The 24821-nt window shown below is 45.1% G+C and overlaps 2 protein-coding genes across 6 annotated transcripts in view; one reads left to right on the top strand and one right to left on the bottom strand.

The window, feature by feature from the left end:
• LOC110514830 (dedicator of cytokinesis protein 1) overlaps positions 1-24821 on the top strand; it is a 611880-nt gene that overhangs the window by 270743 nt on the left and 316316 nt on the right. The window lies entirely within an intron of this gene.
• LOC149972643 (inhibitory synaptic factor 2A-like) overlaps positions 1-24821 on the bottom strand; it is a 73037-nt gene that overhangs the window by 19958 nt on the left and 28258 nt on the right. Inside the window, exons 2-4 of the mRNA XM_090217800.1 lie at positions 22153-22304; positions 21853-21972; positions 20300-21441 (exon numbers count right to left, since the gene is read on the bottom strand). Of these exons, the coding sequence (XP_090073926.1) occupies positions 20300-21441; positions 21853-21972; positions 22153-22299 (1409 nt within the window). The 5' untranslated portion in view covers positions 22300-22304. The remainder of the gene's footprint in view (positions 1-20299; positions 21442-21852; positions 21973-22152; positions 22305-24821) is intronic.

Genomic DNA, 24821 nt, shown 5'->3' with positions numbered 1-24821 from the left:
CAATAAATCCATGTAATATAGTCTACCTACACCGTCACAATAAATCCATGTAATATAGTCTACCTACACCATCACAATAAATCCATGTAATATAGTCTACACCATCACAATAAATCCATGTAATATAGTCTACCTACACCATCACAATAAATCCATGTAATATAGTCTACACCATCACAATAAATCCATGTAATATAGTCTACACCATCACAATAAATCCATGTAATATAGTCTACCTACACCATCACAATAAATCCATGTAATATAGTCTACCTACACCATCACAATAAATCCATGTAATATAGTCTACCTACACCATCACAATAAATCCATGTAATATAGTCTACACCATCACAATAAATCCATGTAATATAGTCTACCTACACCATCACAATAAATCCATGTAATATAGTCTACCTACACCATCACAATAAATCCATGTAATATAGTCTACCTACACCATCACAATAAATCCATGTAATATAGTCTACCTACACCATCACAATAAATCCATGTAATATAGTCTACCTACACCATCACAATAAATCCATGTAATATAGTCTACCTACACCATCACAATAAATCCATGTAATATAGTCTACCTACACCATCACAATAAATCCATGTAATATAGTCTACCTACACCATCACAATAAATCCATGTAATATAGTCTACCTACACCATCACAATAAATCCATGTAATATAGTCTACACCATCACAATAAATCCATGTAATATAGTCTACCTACACCATCACAATAAATCCATGTAATATAGTCTACCTACACCATCACAATAAATCCATGTAATATAGTCTACCTACACCATCACAATAAATCCATGTAATATAGTCTACCTACACCATCACAATAAATCCATGTAATATAGTCTACCTACACCATCACAATAAATCCATGTAATATAGTCTACCTACACCATCACAATAAATCCATGTAATATAGTCTACACCATCACAGGGGGACTCAGATAATGGAAATGTGTTTCAATAGCACTCTTACGCTTCACAAAGGCGGACAGGCAGGCAGACAGGCAGGCAGACAGGCAGACAGACAGGCAGACAGACAAGGCAGACAGACAGGCAGACAGGCAGACAGGCAAACAGGCAGACAGGCAGACAAACATGCAGACAGACTGACAGACTGACAGGCAGACAGGCAGACAGACTTCTTATTGGATGGTCTAGTGGTAATATTCTTTCGATTGGTTCAGGATATTGATTGACAGTAAGTTCCTCTCACATGTAATCAGTTTTATTGATCCATGAAGTTATATCTGTATTATTATGTGAAACACGTATCGATCTGAAGCTAATCGGTTCCGGACGTTGATTCTGTATGTTGACGTTTTTAAAAACATGTTTAATTCCAACGCATAGTCCGTTACCATGACGACAGTACGTGTAGTGGGTGTCGGCGAATGAGTCGGCGAATTCACTTCGACGACTGGTGGAAAGCATACGCTCCATCTCGATCACACACACACAGACACACACACACACACACACACACACACACACACAGAGAGCCTTGTTAGTTCCTCTCTCTCTCTCCCAGGCTGCGGCGTCATGCTTCCTGAGCAGACCGTTGTCAGAGCACCAGTAAGAATTAACGAGGTGTTGTAGAGCTCCACCATTAATTACATTTTAATCTAAATTGCGATATGGACATGCACTCTATCCAAATCGCAAAAAAAAAGGCTGCGGTATTTTTGAGACGACACTGAGCCCGTCTGTAACACTCAATTTATACTTTTACATGTTATTACTGGACCTGACTGGACCTGACTGGACCTGACTGGAGCTGACTGGACCTGACTGGACCTGACTGACCTGACCTGACTAGAGCTGACTGGACCTGACTGACCTGACGGAGCTGACTGGACCTGACTGAGCTGACTGGACCTGACTGGACCTGACTAGACCTGACCTGACTAGAGCTGACTGGACCTGACTGACCTGACGGAGCTGACTGGACCTGACTGACCTGACGGAGCTGACTGGACCTGACTGAGCTGACTGGACCTGACTGGACCTGACTAGACCTGACCTGACTAGAGCTGACTGGACCTGACTGACCTGACGGAGCTGACGGAGCTGACTGGACCTGACAGAGCTGACTGGACCTGACTGACCTGACTGAGCTGACTGGACCTAACTGAGCTGACTGGACCTGACTGAGCTGACTGGACCTGACTGAGCTGACTGGACCTGACTGGACCTGACTGGAGCTGACTGGAGCTGACTGACCTGACTGGACCTGACTGACCTGACTAGACTGACTGGACCTGACTGAGCTGACTGGATCTGACTGAGCTGACTGGACCTGACGGAGCTGACTGGACCTGACCTGACTGGACCTGACTGAGCTGACTGGACCTGACCTGACTGGAGCTGACTGGACCTGACTGAGCTGACTGGACCTGACTGGACCTGACTGGAGCTGACTGGAGCTGACTGACCTGACTGGACCTGACTGACCTGACTAGACTGACTGGACCTGACGGAGCTGACTGGACCTGACCTGACTGGACCTGACTGAGCTGACTGGACCTGACCTGACTGGAGCTGACTGGACCTGACTGACCTGACTGGAGCTGACTGGACCTGACGGAGCTGACTGGACCTGACTGAGCTGACTGGACCTGACTGGACCTGACTGAGCTGACTAGACTGACTGGAGCTGACCTGACTGAGCTGACTGGACCTGACTGAGCTGACTGGACCTGACGGAGCTGACTGGACCTGACTGAGCTGACTGGACCTGACGGAGCTGACTGGACCTGACGGAGCTGACTGGACATGACTGAGCTGACTGGACCTGACTGAGCTGACTGGACCTGACTGAACTGACTGAGCTGACTGGACCTGACGGAGCTGACTGGACCTGACGGAGCTGGCTGGACCTGACGGAGCTGACTGAACCTGACGGAGCTGACTGGACCTGACGGAGCTGACTGGACCTGACTGGACCTGACAGAGCTGACTGAGCTGACTGGACCTGACTGAGCTGACTGGACCTGACTGAGCTGACTGGACCTGACTGAGCTGACTGGACCTGACGGAGCTGACTGGACCTGACTGGAGCTGAAGGAACCCCTCGACAAGAATTCAATAATATTCTTTAAGAAATAGAAACAGTATGTGTGGAGGTCCTGGGCTGAAGTGGTTACAAGGTACTCTGTGGTTATGAGGCTGGTTGGACGCACTGACAAATGATCTAAAACAAAGTTAGGCGGCTTATGGTAGAGAAATGAACACGTAATTATCTGGCAAAAGTTCTGCTGGACATTCCTGCAGTCAGCATGTCAATTGCACATTCCCTCAACTTGAGACAAGTGACATTTTGTTGTTTGACAAAACTACATTTTAGTGGTATTTTATTGTCCCCAGCACAAGGTGCACCTGTGTAATGATCATGCTGTTTAATCAGCTTCTTGATATGCCACACCTGTCAGGTGGATGGATTATCTTGGCAAAGGAGAAATGCTCACTAACAGGGATGTAAACAAATGTGTGCACAACATTTGAGAGAAATAAGCTTTTTATGCTTATGGAAAATGTCGGGGGTCTTTTTATTTCAGCTCATGAAACATGTGACCAACACTTTACATGTTGTGTTTCTATTATTGTCCAGTGTGCTTAGTCCCCTTTTCATTCGTTGTCATGCCGACAAAACTGCATTCCTCGGGCCCTCTGTATTCACACCGTCAAATGAGAATGATCATTCTAGTTCTAGGATTCCAACAGTTTCATCCAACTGTTCTGTTCTAGAATCTCAAGTAAAAGCGCCTATATTTGATCCAAAAGGTCCTATGAAATGTTTTGCCCCCATCGTGCAGCCCGACCTCGTAAGTCTACTTTCCTGTCTGCTGGTTTGTGTGTCTCAGAGAGAGAGTGTGTGTGTGTGTGTGTCTATCTCAGAGAGAGTGTGTGTGTGTCTATCTCAGAGAGAGAGAGTGTGTGTCTATCTCAGAGAGAGTGTGTGTGTGTCTATCTCAGAGAGAGTGTGTGTGTCTCAGAGAGAGAGAGTAGTGTGTCTCAGAGAGAGTGCAATATGGTCCCTTCAATAAACTGCCCATATGGAGAGATGGATAGTGTTGATGGGGTGTCCAGGCCACTGCCTCATCTTACTCTCTCTTTCCTTCACGTCTCTCTCTCTCCATTATCTCTCTCATTCACATCTCTCTCGCTCTTCATTATCTCTCTCCTTCACGTCTCTCTCTCTCTCCATTATCTCTCTCCTTCACATCTCTCTCTCTCTCCTTCACGTCTATCTCTCTCTCGCCTTCACATCTCTCTCTCTCTCGCCTTCACATCTCTCTCGCTCTCCTTCACATCTCTCTCTATCACCTTCACAACTCTCTCTATCACCTTCACAACTCTCTCTCTCGCTCTCCTTCACATCTCTCTCTCTCTCGCTCTCCTTCACATCTCTCTCGCTCTCCTTCACATCTCTCTCTCTCGCTCTCCTTCACATCTCTCTCTCTCTCGCCTTCACATCTCTCTCGCTCTCCTTCACATCTCTCTCTCTCGCCTTCACATCTATCTCTCTCGCCTTCACATCTCTCTCTCTCTCCTTCACATCTCTCTCTGTCACCTTCACATCTCTCTCTCTGTTATCTCTCTCGCCTTCACATCTCTCTCTCTCGCCTTCACATCTCTCTCTCTCTCCTTCACATCTCTCTCTGTCACCTTCACATCTCTCTCTCTGTTATCTCTCTCGCCTTCACATCTCTCGCTCTCTCCTTCACATCTCTCTCTGTCACCTTCACATCTCTCTCTCTGTTATCTCTCTCCTTCACATCTCTCTCTCTCTCCTAGAACTGAGGACAGAGAATGTTCTGTCCTCTGAAGACTTATTACAAGCTTTAAGCGTGAAGTGATTTCATCCCTCTGTGACCAAGAGAAAGTGGTTATGGTTCAATTCTACAGAATTATTATTATTATTTTTGTTTCGTGTTGAAAGTTTAAAATCTGTGGTGAGAACATCCCCGTGAGATGAGACCGATGCTGCTGCTCTCCTCTTTAAAATGACACGTGGGACTCGCGTCCAGAGGAAATCGATTTGACCAGAAAATGTTGCACGTCACTCCCTATGCAAATGAGATGGCAGATCTCCCACTCCATCTCAGCTCCTGGCGGCCAGCGCCAGCTGAACAGGGAGACTCAGCTGTTTCGCTGACTGTAAAGCAATTGACATTGTGCAGTTCACAGAGCGCTCTGTACACAACAATGTCAGTCAGGAAACCGGTCCAGAACCACTATTGGTCCCCTAACTAGAGGAGTTGATATTCAAATGAACAGTACAGTTATACACATGCCATTGGTCCCCTAACTAGAGGAGTTGTTGATATTCAAATGAACAGTAGTTATACACATGCTATTGGTCCACTAACTAGAGGAGTTGATATTCAAATGAACAGTATAGTTATACACATGCTGCCCTGGCGTGACAAGGTGAGCTTCTCACAAAGGTCACTATTGGCGTGTGTGTGAGTCGTGCGTTCATGGTTCGCACACCGAATATAGTTTGGGATTGTTTCGCAGTTGTTGATGAATGTGATTAATTAGGGGAAGGACATTTGCACATGATGTTGCCGGTAGTTTAATCACATCTCTTCCTGTCAGACACAGGTGATATACATTTTAGTCACAGTGCTTCCTGTCAGACACAGGTGATATACAGTTTAATCACATCTCTTCCTGTCAGACATAGGTGATATATAGTTTAGTCACAACTCTCCCTGTCAGACACAGGTGATATATAGTTTAGTCACAACTCTCCCTATCAGACACAGGTGATATACAGTTTAGTCACAGTGCTTCCTGTCAGACACAGGTGATATACAGTTTAGTCACAACTCTTCCTGTCAGACACGGGTGATATACAGTTTAGTCACAGCTCTTCCTGTCAGACACAGGTGATATACAGTTTAGTCACAACTCTCCCTGTCAGACACAGGTGATATATAGTTTAGTCACAACTCTTCCTGTCAGACACAGGTGATATACAGTTTAGTCACAACTCTTCCTGTCAGACACAGGTGATATACAGTTTAGTCACAACTCTTCCTGTCAGACACAGGTGATATACAGTTTAGTCACAACTCTTCCTGTCAGACATAGGTGATATATAGTTTAGTCACAACTCTCCCTGTCAGACACAGGTGATATATAGTTTAGTCACAACTCTTCCTGTCAGACACAGGTGATATACAGTTTAGTCACAACTCTTCCTGTCAGACACAGGTGATATACCGTTTAGTCACAGCTCTTCCTGTCAGACACAGGTGATATACCGTTTAGTCACACACACACACACACACACACACACACACACACACACACACACACACACACACACACACACACACACACACACACACACACACACACACACACATACACACACACATACACACACACACACACACACACACACACACACACACACACACACCACTCTGCATGCCCTGGCCACAGCTGTGCTCTTGGGATGTCTTAGAGGACATCAGGGCGAATCTTGGCAGGGCTCCCTGGGCCGCCACCAGGTATCCACTTTTCCTCAAAGGCGAGCCGTGTCCTCCACCTCCTTCCCCTCTCCACCCCTCCTCCTTATCCCCCAGCGACCTGGCAAGGTCCTGTACAGATCGTCTGAATAATGAGCTGTATAGGAGAGACCTAAACATACATCTCCCTGAGTTAGGGAGACAATTGAGGAATCTCTCTCTCTCGCTCTCTCCTGCTCTCTCTCGCTCTCTCTCGCTCTCTCCTCTCTCTCCTCCTCACTCTCTCTCTCTCTCTCTCTCGCTTTCTCTCGCTTTCTCTCGCTCTCTCTCGCTCTCCTCTGTCTCTCCTCTCTCTCCTCTCTCTCGCTCTCTCTCTCCTCTCTCTCTCGCTCTCTTTCTCTCGCTCTCTCTCTCGCTCTCTCCTCTCTCTCTCTCTCTCTGGGCCTCAACTCCTGTAAACCCAGGGGACTGGCACACAGAGTTGGGTCTCTGTCGTGGACAACAGCTATTTTAGGATCCGTTCTTATGTGTAAGAACCAATCACATACTGTTATCAGTATAATATCTAACATACTCTACATGACCAATAATATTTGTTCACCTGCTCGTCTAATATCTCATTCCAAAATCATGAGCATTAATATGGAGTTGGTCTCCCCTCTGCTGCTATAACAGCCTACACTCTCCTGGGAAGGCTTTCCAATAGATGTTGGAACATTGCTGCTATAACAGCATCCACTCGTCTGGGAAGGCTTTCCACTAGATGTTGGAACAATGCTGCTATAACAGTCTCCACTCTTCTGGGAAGGCTTTCCACTAGATGTTGGAACATTGCTGCTATAACAGCCTCCACTCTTCTGGGAAGGCTTTCCACTAGATGTTGGAACATTGCTGCAGGGACTTGCTTCCATTCAGCCACAAGAGCATTAGTGAGGTCTGGGGCACTGATGTTGGGCGATTAGGCCTGGCTCTCAGTCGGGATTCCAATTCATCCCCAAGGTGTTTGATGGGGTTGAGGTCAGGGCTCTGTGCAGGCCAGTCAAGTTCTTCCACACAGATCTCAACAAACCATTTCTGTATGAACCTTGCTTTGTGCTGAAACAGGAAAGGGCCTTCCCCAAATTGTTGCCACAACGTTGGAAGAACGGAATCATCTAGAAGGTCATTGTATGCTGTAGCGATAAGATTTCCCTTCAATGGAAATAAGGGGCCCAAACCATGAAAAACAGCCCCAGAACATTATTGATCCTCTGCCAAACTTTACAGTTGGCACTATGCAATGGGGCAGGTAGCGTTCTCCTGGCATCCGCCAAACCCAGATTCGTCCATCGGACTGCCAGATGGTGAAGCGTGATTCATCCCTCCAGAGAACGCGTTTCCACTGCTCCAGAGTCCAATGGCAGTGAGCTTTTCACCACTCCAGCCGACGCTTGGCGTTGAGCATGGTGATCTTAGGCTTGTGTGCGGCTGCTCGGCCATGGAAACCCATTTCATGAAGCTCCCGACTAACAGTTCTTGTGCTGACGTTGCTTCCAGAGGCAGTTTGGAACTCGGTAGTGAGTGTTGAAACCGAGGACAGATGATTTTTACGCACGGTGCGTTTGAGCACTCGGGCAGTCGCGTTCTGTGAGCTTGTGTGGCCTGCCACTTCACGTCTGAGCCGTTGTTGCTCCTAGACGTTATCTCTTCACAATAACAGCACTTACAGTTGACCGGGTAGAAATTAGACGAACTGAATTGTTGGAAAGGTGGCATCCTATGACAGCGCCACGTTGAAAGTCACTGAGCTCTTCAGTAAGGCCGTTCAACTCGATTGTATACACCTGTCACCCACGGGTATGGCTGAAGTAGCCGAATCGACTCATTTGAAGGGGCGTTCCCATACTGCTGTATATATAGTGTACCTTGTCTCTTTTCTTCTTTAGGAGAAACACTGTCAATGTCTCGGCCGTCACTTTCTCTCCCCCTTGCTTCTGACATGTCGCTGTCTGTGAAATATACATGTTGCATTTGTTTCCTGTCCCAGTTTCTCTACTGTTTTATCATGTGTAATCATGGCCTCCCGGTTTCTCTACTGTTTTATCATGTGTAATCATGGCCTCCCAGTTTCTCTACTGTTTTATCATGTGTATTAATGGCCTCCCAGTTTCTCTACTGTTTTATCATGTGTAATAATGGCCTCCCGGTTTCTCTACTGTTTTATCATGTGTAATCATGGCCTCCCAGTTTCTCTACTGTTTTATCACGTGTATTAATGGCCTCCCAGTTCCTCTACTGTTTTATCATGTGTATTAATGGCCTCCCAATTTCTCTACTGTTTTATCATGTGTAATAATGGCCTCCCAGTTTCTCTACTGTTTTATCATGTGTAATAATGGCCTCCCAGTTTCTCTACTGTTTTATCATGTGTAATAATGGCCTCCCAGTTTCTCTACTGTTTTATCATGTGTAATAATGGCCTCCCAGTTTCTCTACTGTTTTATCATGTGTAATAATGGCCTCCCAGTTTCTCTACTGTTTTATCATGTGTATTAATGGCCTCCCAGTTTCTCTACTGTTTTATCATGTGTAATAATGGCCTCCCAGTTTCTCTACTGTTTTATCATGTGTATTAATGGCCTCCCAGTTTCTCTACTGTTTTATCATGTGTAATAATGGCCTCCCAGTTTCTCTACTGTTTTATCATGTGTAATAATGGCCTCCCAGTTTCTCTACTGTTTTATCATGTGTAATAATGGCCTCCCAGTTTCTCTACTGTTTTATCATGTGTAATAATGGCCTCCCAGTTTCTCTACTGTTTTATCATGTGTAATAATGGCCTCCCAGTTTCTCTACTGTTTCATCACGTGTAATCATGGCCTCCCAGTTTCTCTACTGTTTTATCATGTGTATTAATGGCCTCCCAGTTTCTCTACTGTTTTATCATGTGTAATAATGGCCTCCCAGTTTCTCTACTGTTTTATCATGTGTAATAATGGCCTCCCAGTTTCTCTACTGTTTTATCACATGTAATAATGGCCTCCCAGTTCCTCTACTGTTTTATCACGTGCGACATGGTTTTTCAGCAGAACATTACACATCACGTCTAAAGGGCAAACGTCTCCAGACTAAATGCACTTTGACACAACACATTGACTTACAGGAGGAACGGATGTTACGCCATGCAAGCGTAGATGTAACATGTTCACCTAACAGCCCTGGGCTCTTCCTGTTTGGACTGTTGACATTTCTGACAGAGCGGGACTGTGTTGCTAACATAGCGTGACGACGCTAACATTAGAATCTCTGCTTTGGGGTTGTGGAGAAGAAAAAACAATCTATCTGCTGTGATGTAAAAACCCCATTGGACAGGAGACAGTCTATCCACATTCTACCAGCTGTTCAACTCGGTATCAGACGTTTACGTTACTCAATGTACGTTTACACTACTCAATGTACGTTTACAACTAAATGTATTATACATTGAGAGAGCCTAACCATAGTCGTTGTCCGGATTTTTTACAACCTCATCATCCAAAACAGAAACGTTTCAAGAAATTGAAATTAACGGCCATATTTTCCCGTTAATTAATAACACAAAAAAATACAATGATGAAACTTGGGAAGCCATTTTGAATCCATGTTGTTGGTCCTAGTATCATGTAATGTTCAGAATACGTTGAGGGGAGTGATTTATTTCAGTACTTCAGCCATTTTGAATACATGTTGTTGGTCCTAGTATCGTGTCATGTTCAGAATACGTTGAGGGGAGTTATTTATTTCAGTACTTCTGCCAGTGAATGAAAGCTAGGCTATAGTTACTACGTTGTACTAGATACTACTGCTACATGAGTCATATGAAAAAGTCAAGTGTCGAGGTCTTCATGGCTCCCGAGTGGCGCAGCGGTCTCAGTGCTAGAGGCGTCACTACAGACCCTGGTTCGAATCCAGGCCGTATCACAGTGGTCTAATACACCACATCTCAGTGCTAGAGGGGTCACTACAGACCCTGGTTCGAATCCAGGCCGTATCACTGCGGTCTAATACACTGCATCTCAGTGCTAGAGGTGTTACTACAGACACCCTGGTTCGAATCCAGGCTGTATCACAACCGGGCCGTGATTGGGAGTCCCACGCCCAGTGTCGTTAGGGTGGGGGGGTACATTACGTCATTGCAAATATGAATTTGTTCTTAACCTTGCCTAGTTAAATAATAATACTTTAAAAACATATATTTTTTTTACTATTGTACCTGTTGTCGTCGTATCTGTGGTTCATCCTGCAGCTCGTGGCGATGTCACGTCCCTCACTTTCAGTGTCGAGTGGGCTAACCGCTTCCTCATATTACTGCTGGAGATTATGTATCTATGAAGGGTAATGATAAGGTAATGGTTCTTCCAGGACATCCTGCTATACACGAGGGTCAACTGCCTTTAGCTCAGGTGTAAAGGACGTCCCTCTCTTTGCTCAGCTACGACCACCTCCTCCTTATTCAGACCGTACCTGGCGCCAACTCAGAGCACCTCTGCTTTACAAAAACACGTGACGACACCTTCTTCGAGTGTCTTATCTGATCGCTCCATCTCAGAAGCTAATGAGGGACACTTAAGGCTGAGGAGCGCGCTTCTCTCTCTCACACACACACACACACACACACACACACACACACATACACACACACACACACACACCACACACACAGAGAGAGAGAGAGAGAGAGCGAGAGAGAGAGACACACACACACACACACACACACACACACACACACACACACACACACACACAGAGAGAGAGACACACACAGAGAGAGAGAGACACAACACACACACAGACACACAGAGAGAGAGAGAGAGAGAGACACACACACACACACACACACACACACACACACACACAGAGAGCTGCCACTAACATGTACACCAGCCTGTCTAGCTCTGTATCTAGCTAGTCATCTCCTGCTAAGGGAAGTAATTAAGTCGTTTTGGGAGGAGATTTGTCTGTTTTAATCACCTTCCTGGACTGCAGCCAATTGCGCTGTGTCACACACACACACAGAGAGAGAGAGAGAGAGACACACACACACACACACACATCACCCAAGTGTCTCTCTCTCTCTCTCACACACACACACACGGTATTGTCCTGTCATCTCAGCACTGTAGGTCAGCCAGGTAATAAGAACTGAAGAGAGAGGGTTTTGTTTTCCTGTAGTGAATTGCCATGATGGATCTGAAGCAGTGGCTCAATAAAACACTAACCCTGTTGTTGTGATTACATGATATCACCTGAGTGGCTCGTCAAACCACTTCGGACAAATTGAGCCAGATGATTGGTTGGTCCTCTAGCAGAATAGCTCCAGTTTTTTTGTTGATATCTAGAGGAAATCCCCCCCCAGAGAAGGATATGGTCCCTTTGTAAAGAGCCCAGTCAGTACTCTGACTTCTCTGTGACAGATACAGTGGCTAGATAGACGCTAGACTGTTGTCGTCGTCTCCCCCCATCCCGTTTAGTACCCTTGGGTTTGTTTGGATGTTATTCTCTAGAGATCAGTATGACAGGGAACGTGTGCTGAACAGACCTCCTATAAGGGGACTTCCTCATCCCTTTTATCTGCTGGTCTGTTCCATTGTCTTCGATAAATACAACCGAGATGGACTAGTCCATTTAGTTCTGAATCAGAGATCCACTATTCCACCAATACAACCTAGATGGACTAGTCCATTTAGTTCTGAATCAGAGCTCTACCAATACAACCGAGATGGACTAGTCTAGTAGTTCTGAATCAGAGCTCTACCAATACAACCTAGATGGACTAGTCTAGTAGTTCTGAATCAGAGCTCTACCAATACAACCTAGATGGACTAGTCTAGTAGTTCTGAATCAGAGCTCCACTATTCCACCAATACAACCTAGATGGACCAGTCCATTTAGTTCTGAATCAGAGCTCTACCAATACAACCGAGATGGACTAGTCCATTTAGTTCTGAATCAGAGATCCACTATTCCACCAATACAACCTAGATGGACTAGTCCATTTAGTTCTGAATCAGAGCTCTACCAATACAACCGAGATGGACTAGTCTAGTAGTTCTGAATCAGAGCTCTACCAATACAACCTAGATGGACTAGTCTAGTAGTTCTGAATCAGAGCTCTACCAATACAACCTAGATGGACTAGTCTAGTAGTTCTGAATCAGAGCTCCACTATTCCACCAATACAACCTAGATGGACTAGTCTAGTAGTTCTGAATCAGAGCTCTACCAATACAACCTAGATGGACTAGTCCATTTAGTTCTGAATCAGAGCTCCACTATTCCACCAATACAACCTAGATGGACTAGTCCATTTAGTTCTGAATCAGAGCTCTACCAATACAACCTAGATGGACTAGTCCATTTAGTTCTGAATCAGAGCTCTACCAATACAACCTAGATGGACTAGTCCATTTAGTTCTGAATCAGAGCTCTACCAATACAACCTAGATGGACTAGTCCATTTAGTTCTGAATCAGAGCTCTACCAATACAACCTAGATGGACTAGTCCATTTAGTTCTGAATCAGAGCTCTACCAATACAACCTAGATGGACTAGTCCATTTAGTTCTGAATCAGAGCTCTACCAATACAACCTAGATGGACTAGTCCATTTAGTTCTGAATCAGAGCTCTACCAATACAACCTAGATGGACTAGTCTAGTAGTTCTGAATCAGAGCTCTACCAATACAACCTAGATGGACTAGTCCATTTAGTTCTGAATCAGAGCTCTACCAATACAACCTAGATGGACTAGTCCATTTAGTTCTGAATCAGAGCTCCACTATTCCACCAATACAACCTAGATGGACTAGTCCATTTAGTTCTGAATCAGAGATCCACTATTCCACCAATACAACCTAGATGGACTAGTCCATTTAATTCTGAATCAGAGCTCCACTATTCCACCAATACAACCTAGATGGACTAGTCCATTTAGTTCTGAATCAGAGCTCTACCAATACAACCTAGATGGACTAGTCTAGTAGTTCTGAATCAGAGCTCTGCCAATACAACCGAGATGGACTAGTCTAGTAGTTCTGAATCAGAGCTCCGGTATTCCACCAATACAACCTAGATGGACTAGTCTAGTAGTTCTGAATCAGAGCTCTACTATTCCACCAATACAACCTAGATGGACTAGTCTAGTAGTTCTGAATCAGAGCTCTACCAATACAACCTAGATGGACTAGTCTAGTAGTTCTGAATCAGAGCTCTACCAATACAACCTAGATGGACTAGTCTAGTAGTTCTGAATCAGAGCTCCACTATTCCACCAATACAACCTAGATGGACTAGTCCATTTAGTTCTGAATCAGAGCTCTACCAATACAACCTAGATGGACTAGTCTAGTAGTTCTGAATCAGAGCTCTACTAATACAACCTAGATGGACTAGTCTAGTAGTTCTGAATCAGAGCTCTACCAATACAACCTAGATGGACTAGTCTAGTAGTTCTGAATCAGAGCTCTACCAATACAACCTAGATGGACTAGTCTAGTAGTTCTGAATCAGAGCTCTACCAATACAACCTAGATGGACTAGTCTAGTAGTTCTGAATCAGAGCTCTGCCAATACAACCGAGATGGACTAGTCCATTTAGTTCTGAATCAGAGCTCCACTATTCCACCAATACAACCTAGATGGACTAGTCCATTTAGTTCTGAATCAGAGCTCTGCCAATACAACCTAGATGGACTAGTCCATTTAGTTCTGAATCAGAGCTCTGCCAATACAACCGAGATGGACTAGTCCATTTAGTTCTGAATCAGAGCTCTGCCAATACAACCGAGATGGACTAGTCCATTTAGTTCTGAATCAGAGCTCTGCCAATACAACCGAGATGGACTAGTCCATTTAGTTCTGAATCAGAGCTCTGCCAATACAACCGAGATGGACTAGTCCATTTAGTTCTGAATCAGAGCTCCACTATTCCACCAATACAACCTAGATGGACTAGTCCATTTAGTTCTGAATCAGAGATCCACTATTCCACCAATACAACCTAGATGGACTAGTCCATTTAGTTCTGAATCAGAGCTCCACTATTCCACCAATACAACCTAGATGGACTAGTCCATTTAGTTCTGAATCAGAGCTCCACTATTCCACCAATACAACCTAGATGGACTAGTCCATTTAGTTCTGAATCAGAGCTCTGCCAATACAACCGAGATGGACTAGTCCATTTAGTTCTGAATCAGAGCTCCACTATTCCACCAATACAACCTAGATGGACTAGTCCATTTAGTTCTGAATCAGAGCTCTACCAATACAACCTAGATGGACTAGTCTAGTAGTTCTGAATCAGAGCTCTACCAATACAACCTAGATGGACTAGTCCATTTAGTTCTGAATCAGAGCTCCACTATTCCACCAATACAACCTAGATGGACTAGTCCATTTAGTTCTGAATCAGAGCTCTGCCAATACAACCTAGATGGACTAGTCTAGTTGTTCTGAGTCAGAGCTCTACCAATACAACCTAGATGGACTAGTCTAGTAGTTCTGAATCAGAGCTCCACTATTCCACCAATACAACCTAGATGGACTAGTCCATTTAGTTCTGAATCAGAGCTCTACCAATACAACCTAGATGGACTAGTCTAGTAGTTCTGAATCAGAGCTCTACTAATACAACCTAGATGGACTAGTCTAGTAGTTCTGAATCAGAGCTCCACTATTCCACCAATACAACCTAGATGGACTAGTCCATTTAGTTCTGAATCAGAGCTCTGCCAATACAACCTAGATGGACTAGTCTAGTAGTTCTGAATCAGAGCTCTACCAATACAACCTAGATGGACTAGTCTAGTAGTTCTGAATTAGAGCTCCACTATTCCACCAATACAACCTAGATGGACTAGTCCATTTAGTTCTGAATCAGAGCTCCACTATTCCACCAATACAACCTAGATGGACTAGTCCATTTAGTTCTGAATCAGAGCTCCACTATTCCACCAATACAACCTAGATGGACTAGTCCATTTAGTTCTGAATCAGAGATCCACTATTCCACCAATACAACCTAGATGGACTAGTCTAGTAGTTCTGAATCAGAGCTCTACCAATACAACCTAGATGGACTAGTCTAGTAGTTCTGAATCAGAGCTCCACTATTCCACCAATACAACCGAGATGGACTAGTCCATTTAGTTCTGAATCAGAGCTCCACTATTCCACCAATACAACCGAGATGGACTAGTCCATTTAGTTCTGAATCAGAGCTCCACTATTCCACCAATACAACCGAGATGGACTAGTCCATTTAGTTCTGAATCAGAGCTCCACTATTCCACCAATACAACCTAGATGGACTAGTCCATTTAGTTCTGAATCAGAGCTCCACTATTCCACCAATACAACCGAGATGGACTAGTCCATTTAGTTCTGAATCAGAGCTCTGCCAATACAACCTAGATGGACTAGTCCATTTAGTTCTGAATCAGAGCTCCACTATTCCACCAATACAACCTAGATGGACTAGTCCATTTAGTTCTGAATCAGAGCTCTGCCAATACAACCTAGATGGACTAGTCCATTTAGTTCTGAATCAGAGCTCTGCCAATACAACCGAGATGGACTAGTCCATTTAGTTCTGAATCAGAGCTCTGCCAATACAACCGAGATGGACTAGTCCATTTAGTTCTGAATCAGAGCTCCGGTATTCCACCAATACAACCGAGATGGACTAGTCTAGTAGTTCTGAATCAGAGCTCTACCAATACAACCTAGATGGACTAGTCTAGTAGTTCTGAATCAGAGCTCTACCAATACAACCTAGATGGACTAGTCCATTTAGTTCTGAATCAGAGCTCTACCAATACAACCTAGATGGACTAGTCCATTTAGTTCTGAATCAGAGCTCTACCAATACAACCTAGATGGACTAGTCCATTTAGTTCTGAATCAGAGCTCTACCAATACAACCTAGATGGACTAGTCTAGTAGTTCTGAATCAGAGCTCTACCAATACAACCTAGATGGACTAGTCCATTTAGTTCTGAATCCGAGCTCCACTATTCCACCAATACAACCTAGATGGACTAGTCCATTTAGTTCTGAATCAGAGCTCTGCCAATACAACCTAGATGGACTAGTCTAGTTTTTCTGAGTCAGAGCTCTACCAATACAACCTAGATGGACTAGTCTAGTAGTTCTGAATCAGAGCTCAACCAATACAACCTAGATGGACTAGTCTAGTAGTTCTGAATCAGAGCTCAACCAATACAACCTAGATGGACTAGTCTAGTAGTTCTGAATCAGAGCTCCACTATTCCACCAATACAACCTAGATGGACTAGTCCATTTAGTTCTGAATCAGAGCTCTACCAATACAACCTAGATGGACTAGTCCATTTAGTTCTGAATCAGAGCTCTACCAATACAACCTAGATGGACTAGTCTAGTAGTTCTGAATCAGAGCTCTACCAATACAACCTAGATGGACTAGTCCATTTAGTTCTGAATCAGAGCTCTACCAATACAACCTAGATGGACTAGTCTAGTTGTTCTGAGTCAGAGCTCTACCAATACAACCTAGATGGACTAGTCTAGTAGTTCTGAATCAGAGCTCTACCAATACAACCTAGATGGACTAGTCTAGTAGTTCTGAATCAGAGCTCTACCAATACAACCTAGATGGACTAGTCTAGTAGTTCTGAATCAGAGCCCTACCAATACAACCTAGATGGACTAGTCCATTTAGTTCTGAATCAGAGCTCTACTATTCCACCAATACAACCTAGATGGACTAGTCTAGTAGGGCGGCAGGGTAGCCTAGTGGTTAGAGTGTTGGACTAGTAACCGGAAGGTTGCGAGTTCAAACCCCCGAGCTGACAAGGTACAAATCTGTCGTTCTGCCCCTGAACAGGCAGTTAACCCACTGTTCCCAGGCCGTCATTGAAAATAAGAATTTGTTCTTAACTGACTTGCCTGGTTAAATAAAGGTTAAATAAAAAAATAAAAATAAAGTTCTGAATCAGAGCTCTACCAATACAACCTAGATGGACTAGTCTAGTAGTTCTGAATCAGAGCTCTACCAATACAACCTAGATGGACTAGTCTAGTAGTTCTGAATCAGAGCTCTACCAATACAACCTAGATGGACTAGTCTAGTAGTTCTGAATCAGAGCCCTACCAATACAACCTAGATGGACTAGTCCATTTAGTTCTGAATCAGAGCTCTACTATTCCACCAATACAACCTAGATGGACTAGTCTAGTAGGGCGGCAGGGTAGCCTAGTGGTTAGAGTGTTGGACTAGTAACCGGAAGGTTGCGAGTTCAAACCCCCGAGCTGACAAGGTACAAATCTGTCGTTCTGCCCCTGAACAGGCAGTTAACCCACTGTTCCCAGGCCGTCATTGAAAATAAGAATTTGTTCTTAACTGACTTGCCTGGTTAAATAAAGGTTAAATAAAAAAATAAAAATAAAGTTCTGAATCAGAGCTCTACCAATACAACCTAGATGGACTAGTCTAGTAGTTCTGAATCAGAGCTCTACCAATACAACCTAGATGGACTAGTCTAGTAGTTCTGAATCAGAGTTCCACTATTCCACCAATACAACCTAGATGGACTAGTCTAGTTGTTCTGAGTCAGAGCTCTACCAATACAACCTAGATGGACTAGTCTAGTAGTTCTGAATCAGAGCTCCACTATTCCACCAATACAACCTAGATGGACTAGTCTAGTAGTTCTGAATCAGAGCTCTACCAATACAACCTAGATGGACTAGTCTAGTAGTTCTGAATCAGAGCTCTACCAATACAACCTAGATGGACTAGTCTAGTAGTTCTGAATCAGAGCTCTACCAATACAACCTAGATGGACTAATCCATTTAGTTCTGAATCAGAGCTCCACTATTCCACCAATACAACCTAGATGGACTAGTCCATTTAGTTCTGAATCAGAGCTCTACCAATACAACCTAGATGGACTAGTCCATTTAGTTCTGAATCAGAGCTCTGCCAATACAACCTAGATGGACTAGTCTAGTAGTTCTGAATCAGAGCTCTACCAATACAACCTAGATGGACTAGTCTAGTAGTTCTGAATCAGAGCTCTACCAATACAACCTAGATGGACTAGTCCATTTAGTTCTGAATCAGAGCTCCACTATTCCACCAATACAACCTAGATGGACTAGTCCATTTAGTTCTGAATCAGAGCTCTACCAATACAACCGAGATGGACTAGTCTAGTAGTTCTGAATCAGAGCTCTACCAATACAACCTAGATGGACTAGTCTAGTAGTTCTGAATCAGAGCTCTACTAATACAACCTAGATGGACTAGTCTAGTAGTTCTGAATCAGAGCTCTACCAATACAACCTAGATGGACTAGTCCATTTAGTTCTGAATCAGAGCTCTGCCAATACAACCTAGATGGACTAGTCTAGTAGTTCTGAATCAGAGCTCTACCAATACAACCTAGATGGACTAGTCTAGTAGTTCTGAATCAGAGCTCTACCAATACAACCTAGATGGACTAGTCTAGTAGCTCTGGTATTCCACGGTCATCCCACAGGCTTTTCTACTGTATGTGAAACACACCATGACCACAGGATTCATCATATCTGAGTGATTCATAATGTGATGCTGCTGGGTCTTCCATGGTTCCTCTCGCACTTATACTACAGCGTTGTTCAATACTCCATGCTGATTGGCTAGGAGGGTATATTCTAGAGCGTTGATTCCTTTCAGAAATACAGACAGTTGGACAAGATATTGGACACCACCTGAAGTAGATCCACTTAAATATGACAGCAACACATCACTACCCAGTCTCTCATGTTAACTAGTATAACTAGTCCCCTGATCACCGTCACTACCCAGTCTCTCATGTTAACTAGTATAACTAGTCCCCTGATCACCGTCACTACCCAGTCTCTCATGTTAACTAGTATAACTAGTCCCCTGATCACCATCACTACCCAGTCTCTCATGTTAACTAGTATAACTAGTCCCCTGATCACCGTCACTACCCAGTATCTGATGTTAACTAGTATAACTAGTCCCCTGATCACCATCACTACCCATTATCTGATGTTAACTAGTATAACTAGTCCCCTGATCACCATCACTACCCAGTCTCTCATATTAACCAGTATAACTAGTCCCCTGATCACTACCCAGTCTCTCATGTTAACCAGTATAACTAGTCCCCTTATCACCATCACTACCCAGTCTATGTAGTGTGGGCCTCTCCCAGTAGGTTGTAGGACCCACACATCAGATAGATAGTGATAGTAAAGTCTCCTTACCCCTCTCTGTGGGCCTCTCCCAGTAGGTTGTAGGACCCACACATCAGATAGATAGTGATAGTAAAGTCTCCTTACCCCTCTCATCAGCTAGATAGTGATAGTATAGTCTCCTTACCCCTCTCTGTGGGCCTCTCCCAGTAGGTTGTAGGACCCACACATCAGATAGATAGTGATAGTATAGTCTCCTTACCCCTCTCTGTGGGCCTCTCCCAGTAGGTTGTAGGACCCACACATCAGATAGATAGTGATAGTATAGTCTCCTTACCCCTCTCTGTGGGCCTCTCCCAGTAGGTTGTAGGACCCACACATCAGATAGATAGTGATAGTAAAGTCTCCTTACCCCTCTCTGTGGGCCTCTCCCAGTAGGTTGTAGGACCCACACATCAGATAGATAGTGATAGTAAAGTCTCCTTACCCCTCTCTGTGGGCCTCTCCCAGTAGGTTGTAGGACCCACACATCAGATAGATAGTGATAGTAAAGTCTCCTTACCCCTCTCTGTGGGCCTCTCCCTTCTCCAGTTCCTGTATAACTCCCAGTAGGACCTTGATGGTCTCCTGGCTGGAGGAGATCAGGTTCTCCATGGCCTGAAGCTGTGATTTCACGTCCTCTCCTCCCTCCCCTTTCTGAGTCAGTACCGGTACTATCTGCTTACAGGCCCCCCCGGGGTTAACTCCCCCCGCAGTCGCAACGGTCGCTGGTTCGACCCCGCTACTTCTACATCCCAGCGCCTCCCCCGTGGTCCGGGCCGACAGCGTCTGTGGCGAGAACGTCTGTGGCGAGAACGTCTGTGATGAGAACGTTGCCGGTTCATGACACTGTGCCTGAGTAGTGCAGCCAGCGGCCCGCGGTAGAGTCTGAGACTCTAGTCCATTCAGCTCCAGTCCCTTCATTAGTTTGCTCCGTGCTGTCGGGCTCTCCAGACACTCCACCTGGGTCAGAGAGTTCCAGGAGATGGGACCGGTCACCTTGGAGACTGAGGAAGACCCTCTCATGTCCCCCGGCAGAGTCCTGCTAGAGCCTGGCTCCTCCGAGTGGAGCAGCAGCCGTTTCCCGGCCGGACAGTCCGAGGAGTCCAGTTCCCTGTGTTCTAGTCCTTCCAGGGGGTTGGAGTCGACGCTGCAGATCTGGTAGTCGGTGGCCTGTGGGTTGGAGTCGACGCTGCAGATCTGGTAGTCGGTGGCCTGTGGGTTGGAGTCGGGCGTGTTGGAGGGAGAGGGGCCGTCTGTGAGCATCAGACAGTCAGAGTAGAGGACGTCGTCTGTACAGTGCTTCTCCACCGTAGCTATGCACTCCGTAGTATGCAACAAGGCTCTGGTTCTCTGTACTCCTCCTCCTCCTCCTCCTCCTCCTCCACCGCAGGCGCCCCTGTCCCCTAAACGCTCCACAGCTCTGGAGTGCTTGACGTCGATGACAAACCCATTGTTGTGGCCCTTGTCTCTCTCCACATGCTTGGTGTGGCTGTGGCCCTTGTCTCTCTCCACATGCTTGGTGTGGCTGTGGCCCTTCTTCCTCTCCATGGGAAAGGTCTTGTAACGGCTCCTGAGGTCCGGGGACGTCTGGACCCCTGTGCTCTTGGTGACGTTGGGGATGGAGCGCCGAGCGGGCACTGTCATGTACTTGCGGTACGCCACCTTGGGGGAAAACGGTTTAGACACATTACAGAGTAAACAACAACAACAACAACATTGACACATTACAGAGTAAACAACAACAACATTGACACATTACAGAGTAAACAACAACAACAACATTGACACATTACAGATTAAACAACAACAACAACATTGAGAACCACTCAGCGTTTTGAGACATTATAAACCAGGGTATACCTAACACCCTCCTGGGGACCTGGAGGGCTGCTCATTTAGGCTGTTACCGTAGTTCTTCACAGCTGATTCAAATCATGAACTCATGATGAAATAAAAAGCCTAATGTGCCGCCCTCGGAGTCCCCAGGACCGTGTGTCTTATATTCCACTGGTCCTAGTACAGTAATACATTCATACATGTTCCCCCGAACCAAAGGGAGGGTTGGTTACAGACCTTGTAGGAGCCTGGCTTGCCCCCCTTCCCGGCCATCTGTAGAGCGGCCTCTCTCTGCTCGTTCTGCGCCTCGCAGATGTCCTTGAATCTCACCTGGAGGGCCTTGTTTCTCTTCCGTACCTACGATACAACTTTAATGTCATATTTAAAACATTGGTCTTTGCAACAAAAAAAAAAACATCTTGATGTTATTCTCGATCTCCCAGACAGCACACACACACGGACACACACATGGACACACACAGACACCGCACACCCACGGACACACACACGGACACACACACACACACACGGACACACCTGCTGCTGTGACCTGCTGCTGGTGTCCAGGAAGGAGTATTTGACCTCCAGGGCCAGCGAGGCGGAAGGGGAGGGGGTGGGCGCCACCTCTGAATCCGACTCGGAGTTGATGAGCATGCTTTTATCTCCCTCCGCCTTGCTCACCATGGTTCCTTAGAGAGAGAGAGAGAGATGGTGTTAGTCACTGTGGTGTATGAGAGAGAGAGATGAGGGGAGAGAGAGAGAGAGATGGTGTTAGTCACTGTGGTGTTTGAGAGAGAGAGAGAGAGAGAGAGAGAGAGAGAGAGGAGGGGAGATATAGTGTTAGTTTCTCTCTCTGATTGGAGACCGTATTCACGGTAGAGGGAGGGAGGGAGGTATAGTGTTAGTTTCTCTCTCTGATTGGAGACCTTATTCACAGTGGAGGGAGGGAGGGAGATATAGTGTTAGTTTCTCTCTCTGATTGGGAGACCTTATTCACGGTAGACGGAGGGAGGGAGGGAGGGAGGGAGGGGAGGTATAGTGTTAGTTTCTCTCTTTGATTGGGAGACCTTATTCATGGTAGAGGGAGGGAGGGAGGGAGGGAGGGAGGGAGGGAGGGAGGGAGGGAGGGAGGGAGGGGAGGTATAGTGTTAGTTTCTCTCTCTGATTGGGAGACCTTATTCACGGTAGAGGGAGGGGAGGTATAGTGTTAGTTTCTCTCTCTGATTGGGAGACCTTATTCACGCTAGAGGGAGGGAGGGAGGGGAGATATAGTGTTAGTTTCTCTCTCTGATTGGGAGACCTTATTCACGGTAGAGGGAGGGAGGGAGGGGAGGTATAGTGTTAGTTTCTCTCTCTGATTGGGAGACCTTATTCACGGTAGAGGGAGGGGAGGTATAGTGTTAGTTTCTCTCTCTGATTGGGAGACCTTATTCACGCTAGAGGGAGGGAGGGAGGGAGATATAGTGTTAGTTTCTCTCTCTGATTGGGAGACCTTATTCACGGTAGAGGGAGGGAGGGAGGGGAGGTATAGTGTTAGTTTCTCTCTCTGATTGGGAGACCTTATTCACGGTAGAGGGAGGGGAGGTATAGTGTTAGTTTCTCTCTCTGATTGGGAGACCTTATTCACGGTAGAGGGAGGGAGGGAGGGGAGGTATAGTGTTAGTTTCTCTCTCTGATTGGGAGACCTTATTCACGGTAGAGGGAGGGGAGGTATAGTGTTAGTTTCTCTCTCTGATTGGGAGACCTTATTCACGGTAGAGGGAGGGAGGGAGGGAGGGAGGGAGGGGAGATATAGTGTTAGTTTCTCTCTCTGATTGGGAGACCTTATTCACGGTAGAGGGAGGGAGCCCTGGTGACGTGGGCTGGGGTGATTACACACAGACAGAGGGGTTTTCCTCTGAGTTAGTGTGTACAGACAGGTAATTAGAGAAACTAACAGCAGGTTAGATCACTCAGCCTTGTATGAAAGCAGGACACGTGTGACCTTGTTCTCAGTCAGTTAATTGCTCATTTGCTGTAAGGCCGAAGGAAAAGGACCTGTGTCATTGCGTGAGAGAAAGGCTCAGGGTGATGTGCAGCAGAATCAAGCCCCTATAATGAATTATTACATCATTTATTCTCTATTCTTAGAACATTTGAAAGTAATTGTATCATAGCAACAAGCCTCATGTGTTTGTTCTGTCCAGAACCCTGACGTTCTGATTGGTACGATGGAGTCTGTTATCTATTCAACTGTGTGTTTGTTCTGTCCAGAACCCTGACCTTCCCCTTGATACGATAAAGTCTGTTATCTATTCAACTGTGTTTGTTCTTCTGATTCTCATAGTTCATAGTTCTCTCTCTCTCTCTCTCTCTCTTTCTCTCTCTCTCCCCCCTCTCTCTCTCTGTCTCTCTCTCCGTTCCCTCTCTTTCGTCTCTCCGTTCTCGATCTGTCTGCTGACTGTCTGACAGCTGTTCTACTCTTGGTTTCTCTCTGAATGAGGTCAGTGATGACTGTGATGGTGCCTGAGAACACATCAAACTTCCAGTGTCAGAAGTGAAAACCACAAAACCAAACATTCCACATGTCTAAAATATCTCAGAGATAATGATGAGAGTTTCAGGATGATTAGAATTCAGACACAGCAGATAATGATGAGAGTTTCAGGATTATTAGAATTCAGACACAGCAGATAATGATGAGAGTTTCAGGATGATTAGAATTCAGACACAGCAGATAATGATGAGAGTTTCAGGATGATTAGAATTCAGACACAGCAGATAATGATGAGAGTTTCAGGATGATTAGAATTCAGACACAGCAGATAATGATGAGAGTTTCAGGATGATTAGAATTCAGACACAGCAGATAATGATGAGAGTTTCAGGATGATTAGAATTCAGACACAGCAGATAATGATGAGAGTTTCAGGATGATTAGAATTCAGACACAGCAGATAATGATGAGAGTTTCAGGATGATTAGAATTCAGACACAGCAGATAATGATGAGAGTTTCAGGATGATTAGAATTCAGACACAGCAGATAATGATGAGAGTTTCAGGATGATTAGAATTCAGACACAGCAGATAATGATGAGAGTTTCAGGATGATTAGAATTCAGACACATCAGATCATAATGAGAGTTTCAGGATTATTAGAATTCAGACACAGCAGATAATGATGAGAGTTTCAGGATTATTAGAATTCAGACACATCAGATAATG

Source organism: Oncorhynchus mykiss, chromosome 23 (assembly GCF_057628025.1).
Source record: "Oncorhynchus mykiss isolate SJ-2025 chromosome 23, ASM5762802v1, whole genome shotgun sequence".
NCBI lineage: Eukaryota > Metazoa > Chordata > Actinopteri > Salmoniformes > Salmonidae > Oncorhynchus > Oncorhynchus mykiss.
Note: the sequence above shows the minus strand (reverse complement) of the source record. Positions and strands in the feature narration are given on the sequence as shown.